The sequence below is a fragment of the Chiloscyllium plagiosum genome, chromosome 13 (genome assembly GCF_004010195.1).
Source record: "Chiloscyllium plagiosum isolate BGI_BamShark_2017 chromosome 13, ASM401019v2, whole genome shotgun sequence".
Classification (NCBI taxonomy): domain Eukaryota; kingdom Metazoa; phylum Chordata; class Chondrichthyes; order Orectolobiformes; family Hemiscylliidae; genus Chiloscyllium; species Chiloscyllium plagiosum.
The window spans coordinates 81,490,974-81,499,295 of NC_057722.1; the positions used below are offsets into that span (position 1 = coordinate 81,490,974).

At 40.2% G+C, this 8,322-nt stretch overlaps 1 protein-coding gene across 3 annotated transcripts in view; it reads left to right on the forward strand.

Annotated features, from left to right (window-relative positions):
* Positions 1-8,322, forward strand: part of irs1 (insulin receptor substrate 1) — a 99,551-nt gene that overhangs the window by 75,231 nt on the left and 15,998 nt on the right. For 2 of the 3 annotated variants that reach the window (XM_043702864.1, XM_043702866.1), the window contains one exon: positions 6,046-7,062. Coding sequence is in view for 1 of the 3 variants with exons in the window: in XM_043702866.1 (XP_043558801.1) it covers positions 6,046-6,050 (5 nt within the window). In the remaining 2 variants the exon portion in view is untranslated. Of the gene's footprint in view, positions 1-6,045; positions 7,063-8,322 lie in introns of those variants that run through there. The other variant, XR_006313483.1, reaches the window with a different exon arrangement.

Sequence of the window (8,322 nt, forward strand, 5' to 3'; positions counted from 1 at the left end):
CCCTACTATAGGAAAGATGCAGGGGCTTTGGAGAGGGTGCAAAGAAGGTTTACCAGGATGCTGCTTGGACAGGAGGGCTTGTCTTATGAAGAAAGGTTGACTAAGCTTGGAGAGAAGGAGGAAGAGAGGTGATCGAGGTGTACAAGGTAACGAGAGGCATGGATAGAGTAAATAGCCAGACACTTTTCCCCAGGGCAGGATTGACTGGCATGACGGGTCACAGTTTTAAGATATTAGGAGGAAGGTATAGAGGAGAAGTCAGAGGTAGGTTCTTTACACAGAGAGTTGTGAATGCGTGGAATGCGTTGCCAGTGCTGGTGATGGAAGTGGAATCATTGGGGACATTTAAGCAACTGCTGGACATGCACATGGACAGCAGTGAATTAAGGGGTGCATAGGTTAGGTTATTTTATTTTAGATTAGGAATAATCCTCGGCACAACATCGTGGGTCGAAGGGCCTGTTCTGTGCTGTACTTTTCTGTTCTGTGTTTATAAACGCCACCATTTATCCTTAAACCAGGTAATGTTGTTTAGAATAAGGAGTGATGGCAAAGGTTTACTCTGGTTTAGTTGTTGGTAAGATGGTCCAGCTTTTTCACTTTTGACAAAACTCACATGAGAGTATTCTTCAACCACTAATATTTTTCAAGTGGGAGTAACTTAATTTCCTCACTTCAGTGCGATTCTTGTGAATCTGGAAGGAGGAACTACACACAAAAACATTGAGTACTGTACCAGTTGAAAGATCCCAACTTAGGTCAGCACTTTGGGTAACACAAGTGTCCAAGTAGTGCAGGCTGTGTTCATTGCAGTGGCTCAATGAAACATGATGTGCATTTGGTCTGATCCTGTCTCTGAGTTTGCGTCATCCTCTTGTGAGCAAACACATTTGGTCCAGATCCAGGTACATTATTCAAAATATTGGAGCCATGAAATAAAGAATGCCTACACTTTCTACCTTGTTGAGAACTTCATTTGTTTAGGCTGATGGGATCCAGTGCAAATAACTCCTCAGATCAATTCTGTAGCTTAGGGTACTTGTTGATGACTGTCTGCAGTTTACGCTGTTTGTAATCAGCACTTATTAAATCCATTTTGCAACCCATTATTACACATATTGCAGATTGTGGCATTTATGTCACCCTTTGGACACATTCCTTGGAAGCTGTGTGCGCGTGTGCACCCACTCCAACATTCCCCACATGGCAATTAATGTGAAGTGAAAGTGATCTGCGATGGTTTGGTTTGTTGAGGCACGTGTTGAACTATAGACTTTAGACATCCTGTATAATTTCAGTATGCATATTATTGCATTGCAGCCAGCCCTCGGTATCATCAGTTGCACACTTAAGAGCCGTTAACCTGGGCATTTATTCCAAACATGATCAATCCATAACTTTACTTCACCTTCACCCATCCAACAGTTGTTATGGATATCACAAAGTTCCCTGCTTGAAACTTGATGGTTGTTGTTATTTGATGTTTGAAAATTATCATGGGCTCTAATTTGATTCCATTATGAATGCAGGCCATGGCCATTGTGAATCTTGTGTCCTGTCATGTTTTTGAACCTATCCATTCCACATTTTGGCTGCCAGACACTGCTATGTGCATGCCCAGCAGTTGCTTAAATGTCCCTAATAACTCTGCTTCCACCACCAGCACTGGGAGTTTTACCCATGTTTCTGATGTGAACTAATGAGTACTCATGTTTATATCATTGAATTGCTGGAAATTGGACATTTTGGGATCTAGGTCTTTTGGTCCCCTCTCTGATTTCCTGCCCCAACTCTAGCCATTTTCATTTCATTAAACAGCTGCATTAGTTGGCTGTTAGTGTGAAAGCTGAAAACGTGTTGCTGGAAAAGCGCAGCAGGTCAGGCAGCATCCAGGGAACAGGAGAATTGACGTTTCGGGCATAAGCCCTTCTTCTGTTAGTGTGAAACTTTAGCTGGACTTTGGTTGGTTTTGCCTACTTAACTGTTTACATACACAAGGGATATCTGGTGCTGCTCTAATGGTTCTGATGCACAGTCTTGAAGATCAGGGCTTATGCCCGAAACGTCAATTCTGCTGTTCCTCTGATGTTGCCTGACACACTGTACGTTTCCAGCACCACACGTTTTGACACTATCTGTTATGGTGACACATTTGGCCATAGGAGTTTTTTTCACGGAGGATTTCTAATTCCATTCTCACATCAGTTCCCCACTGTCACTGAATTCCTCACTGAATTAGTTATTTGATTAGTTAGCAAATGTTACAATTTCACGCCTGAAATTAGCTTCTTTGTTATTCGTTTTCCTGGTGGCCACAGCATTTGCAAAGCCATACACAGTCTGCTGTCTTGATCTGCCTTAAATTGACATGCATTTTCTTAACAACATGGCCGTATCACCTGTTTAATCCCATGCACTGACTTAGAATGTACGTTAAGTGAAACCCACATTTTTGGGATAAAGAAGCATGTAGGTTAACTCCTCTTGCAAGTATAGCACATTGTAGCTAAAAGGGTTAATGAATTGATTTATATATTGAGAATATAGAAAAGCATGAAATGTAGGTGCTAAGCAAATTCAGTAATCTTTCTTTGTTTGTCAAGTTGTTTCCTGTGGTCTACAATGATTGTTTGACTGTTTAAGTAGGGACTTTCAATTACAATAAAGTGTTGGAAATGAAGGAAGGTGCCTTACCTAATTAATTCTCTTAAGGAGAGGAACTAGTTTAATTTAGAGAGTAGTAATGACAGGAGACCTCAGACCCATGGTGTGCTCTTCTTGCACAATGTGGGAACTAAGGGAAGCTTCCCACGTCCCTTTCGACTAGATGTGCACAAAGTATGTCGAGCTGTAGCTACTGTCTAATTGCTTTTTAGAGGGGGAGCTGTGAATGGACTCACTGGAGCATCTGTGATGATGAGAATACCATGGAAGGTAGAGGAACACATATGCAGACAAATTTTTGCCTGTAGGAATAAAAAGGCAATAATAGTAATAATCTCAATATCAACTGGATTTCAAACAATATAAGAGGCATTAAGGATGAAAAATTCAGATACTGTGTCCAGAAGAAGTTTGTTAAATAATGTGTGACAAGCCCAGTGAGAGGAGATGCAATTCTGAGATTAGTTTTAGAAAATGGATTAAGTGACAGTGAGTGACCATGTCAGGGATAGTGATAATTCAGTTAGATTTAGTGTTATTATGAAAAAGGGCAGAGATAAGTCAGGAGTAAAAGTTTAAAATTGGGGAATGGAAATTTTGCAAAAATAAAAAGTAATTCTTGTAGACCACAAGAAACTACAGAATTGTGAAAACAATCCAGTTCATCGTGTAAACCAACCTTTCTTCCATTGACTCCATCTATACTTCCCGCTGCTTCGGGAAAGCAACTAACGTAATCAAGGACCCCATGCACCCGGTTATACTCTCGTCCACTCTTTTCCATCAGGCATAAAATTTACAGGTTTGAATACACGTATGAACAGATTCAAGAACAGCTTCTTCCTTGCAGTTATTAGACTTTTCAACTGACCTGTCAAATGTTCATTCTGATCTGTCTGCAGTTGTAACACATATTCAGCACTCTATGTACCCTGATGTACTTTGTATGATATGATCTGTCTGTATAGCATGCAAGTGATTCAACTGAGGTCAACCAGACAGGACTGCTAAAGGATAAACCAGTGGGAAGCGCGAAAAGGCGAGATCCTTATGGCACAAGTCAGATATGTCCCCTCTGAAAATAAGAATGGTACTGCTAAATCTAGACTCCCATGGTTGTCAAGAAACATACAGAGGAAGATTACACAGAAACAGAGAAAGAAAACTTGTGATATTCACAAAATAATTAACACTGTAGACAGTCTAGAGGAGTGTGGAAAGTGCAGTGATCAAGTTAAAAAAGAACGAAGGAAATCGAAGAAATCAAAAATGTTAGCAAGCAAGATAAAGGAAAACCTAAAGATGTTTAATCAGCATATATGGAGCAAAGAATAGCTAAGGAAAAAGTGGGATCTATCTAAGATGAAGAAGGGAACATATGTGAAGATGCAGAGGGTATGGGAAGAATTTTAAATGAATTCTTTGTCTCTGTATTCACAAGGAAAGGGATGATGTGGATATAGTAATCCAAGAGGAGCAGTGTGAAATAGTGGACAAAATAATCCTAACGAGAGAGGAAGTGTTACAGGAGTTGGAATTTTTGAAAGTGGATAAGTCCCTGGGCCAGATGGATTGTTCCCTAGGATGTTGGAGGTGGATCAGGGAGGAAACAGCAGATTCTCTGAGGATTATTTTCCAGCCTTCACCAGATGCAGGTGAGGTGCTGCAGGAATGCAAATATGGTTTCATTGTTTAAAAGGAGTACAGAGAGAAATGCCAAACAATTATAGGCCAGTTTGTCTTCCTTTGGTGGTGGGCAAATTGTTAGAATCAGTCCTGAGCAATCGAATAAACTGTCACCAACAAAGGCATGGACTAGTCAGGAACAGACAGCACAGCTTTGTTAAGGTGGGGGGTGGGGGTGGAGCGGGATTATGCCTTACAAAGTTGATTGAATTCTTTGAAGAAGTGACAAGGATGATGGATAAGGCTAGTGAGGGAATCCATTCAGGGAGGTCAAACAGTGAAAAGGAACACACAAAAATGGGAATATACTGAGAGGAGTAGATAAAGTGAGAGATCTTAATGTGCAAGTGCACAGGTTCCTAAAGGTAGCATTTCGATAAGGTTGTAAAGAAGGCATATGGAATGCTTTTCATTGGCAGAGGAATCGAGTATCAAAGTAGGGATATAAAGATAAAATTGTAAAAGACACTGGTGAGGTCACAAATGGAGCATTGTGTGCAGTTCTGGTTAGCACATTATAGGGAAGATGTAATTACTCTGGAGAGAGTGCAGGGAAGATTGACTGGAATGTTGCCAGGGTTGGAGGCTTGTAGCTCCGAGGAGGGATTGGAGAGGTTGGGGTTGTTTACCTTGGAACAGAGATGGCTGAGGGGTGACATGTGGGCGACACGGTGGCACAGTGGTTAGCACTGCTGCCTCACTGCGCCAGAGACCCGGGTTCAGTTCCTGCCTCAGGCGACTGACTGTGTGGAGTTTGCACATTCTCCCCCTGTCTGTGTGGGTTTCCTCCCACAGTCCAAAGATGTGCAGCTCAGGTGAATTGGCCATGCTAAATTGCCTATGGTGTTAGGTGAAGGGGTAAATGTATGGGTGGGTTGCACTTCGGCAGGTCGGTGTGAACTTGTTCGGCCAAAGGGCTTGTTTCCACACTGTAAGTAATCTAATCTAATGATTGAAGTTTACAAAACCATGAGAGCTAGAAATAGAGCAGCCAAAAGGATCCTGTTATCCTTGGCAGAAGATTTCAGAAACAGATGTCATAGATTCAAGCTAAGTAGCAGAACGATTAGAGGGGATCTGAGGAAAAAACATTTCTGTACAGGGGATGGTGGGTGTTTGGAATTTGCCGCCTGAGTTGAGTTTAGGGCAGTGGCAGAGACCCTAAACCCCTTATAAATTAAAATAAAGTGAACTTTGTCCTGCAACTAAACAGGAAAACCTACCCAATCTCCGTACCCAATTCACATCCTGATGCACAAATTAGAAACTATTTTTTTGTCAGAACTTATTCCTCAGCCACATATTATTAACACCTTAAGTGCTATAATGTGTAGGACTGTGGGCCATATGCAGGAAGATGGGATTAGAAACAGCAACTGGTTTTTTGGATCAGCATAAACAAGATGGGCCAAATGTCCATAGATATAAAAGCAAGAAGTCTGGAAATACTCAGCACATCAGTCAGCATCAGATGATTGGCTGTTGATCTGAAATATTTCGCTCTCCTCAGATGTTGACTGAGCTGATGAGTATTTCAGCATTTTCTATAATTATTTCCATTACATGCAGTGTTTTGCTTTCGTTTTTATATACATAAATTTTATATATGTATTCTTTTTCTGTGTTGCATATTGTTTAATGATTTTAAGCAATGGAAACATCCTAATTTGAATTGTGTTTCTGTTTTTATTTCAGAATGACATCTTCTTAACCCTCAGCAAGCCTTTCATGGACTTGATGAGCACTTAGAGTTTCAATAATTTGTACAGTACAACCAGGACCTCACATTCTTTCACATAAAGAATGGTACAACAAATCACAATCACTCCAACTTGCTGCAAGAAACCTCAGGACATTAGTTTTCTGACTGGATTGCATGTTCGCCCATGTATATGTCTGTGGAGCACACAGTGTGTGCACACATGTGCTACAGCGAATCTGCCTCTGTTCCTTCATCAGCACACTCTACTTCAACAATCTCTATAAGCAAATGGGAAAGACTGCCATCAATGCAATTCAGATGCCTAACCTGGACTGGAATACACAAACATTTAACCTGGACTTTCACGTGCTGCTGAAACATTTAAGGTTTTCACTGTAAATTATTAAGTATAGAAGTATTGATTTTTAAAAGTTGCTAATGTTTGGAAAATACATAATAATATTTAACATTTTTGCTTCCTTTATATTGATACTTTTTTGAACTGAAATGTAATTTTTTTTCTGGTGCACACGCATTACTGATGTGTCTGAGATAAATTTCCAGTTCTGTTATAAACAGGGAATTTTTTGTTTAAAACTTGTGAATATACGCAGTATGAATGGACTATATTTCTGTTCTTGGATGAAAGCTGTTTATACATGGCATAATCCTGAAGTGCAGGCTTTGGTGAATGGTTCTGTTCATCATTATGGCTATTGTACTAGTAATGCAGCCCTCTTGTCTTGGGTTGATTTAACAATAATTTTATACTTTTCCACTCTAGGTGAGATACATTGCCGAAAGGAGATGCTGACATTACTGTACATGGTACTTGAATGTCGATGGAATTTGAAACCGTTGTCAAAAACAATCAAATTTAGTCTTCCTTTTCTTTGTGTATATATAAGCATATACTTACATAACCTGCCCCAGAATGGACAATATTGTGGTTGTAATTTCTGGAGACTGACTCCTCATCCCTGTAAGTAATAAATTAGGAAATGATTGTATTTGTTCCACTGGTGGTTTGATTAAATGATAGATTATATCTTTAGATCTCTAAAATGCATTTCCTTAGACATCGTAAATGCTCCTTGGAGTCTTATTCATGAATTTGTCACAAGTTACAAAACGTAGTTGCTTCCAGTAGCACAAAGGGAAATATATTTGAAGATTGTTAACTTTTATGTCTGAATTAACATTCAGATGCATTCCAAATAGCAGTGGTAATTTGGGATTTGAAATGTGTGGAAGTGGAGTTTCAGCAAAGGGTTAAGGTAAGCAATTTGATTCAAGCGACAATGAGATGGAACAGCATCAGGAAGCATGCCTTGTGTTAATAATATGTGGCTGAGGAATAAGTTCTGACAAAAAAAAAGCTTCTAATTCGTGCATCAGGATTTGAATTGGGTACTAAGATTGGGTAGGTGTGCCTGTTTAGTTGCAGGACAAAGTTCACTTTATTCTAATCAAATAATGGGGATGATTTTCAAATTTGTCTTATAAGCATAAAATTGGCATGTGGAAATGGGCCAATGATCACTTCTTTAATCTAAAAGCTGTCCAGCCGTCTTTGAATTATTCTGGAAATAAAAAAAACTAAAACATTTGAAGATATTTTGAGCAAGCTATTTTTTGCTGTTAGAATTAGAGTAAGATTTTATTGTTGCAACGCAGTGACTGCCAGTCTTTTCTCCCCACTTACAGGATGCTGACATCAGCTCAAAAGGACTTGCCACCAATTGAGCAATGTCATGTACAAATTGAGCCAGAGTGATGCCAAGTGCATAAGCTATATATCCCGATGACTGGCTGATCAAATCAAGCAGCATATTCTTTCAGCTGTTCATACTAGGCAGGATGCAGACCATATTCATAGAACATAGAACATAGAAGAATACAGCGCAGTACAGGCCCTTTGGCCCTCGATGTTGCGCCGATCCAAGCCCACCTAACCTATACTAACCCACTATCCTCCATATACCTATCCAATGCCCGCTTAAATGCCCATAAAGAGGGAGAGTCCACCACTGCTACTGGCAGGGCATTCCATGAACTCACGACTCGCTGAGTGAAGAACCTACCCCTAACTTCAGTCCTATATCTACCCCCCCTTAATTTAAAGCTATGCCCCCTTGTAATACCCGACTCCATACGCGGGAAAAGGTTCACACTGTCAACCCTATCTAACCCCCTAATCATCTTATACACCTCAATCAAGTCACCCCTAAACCTTCCTTTCTCTAATGAAAATAGCCCCAAGTGTCTCA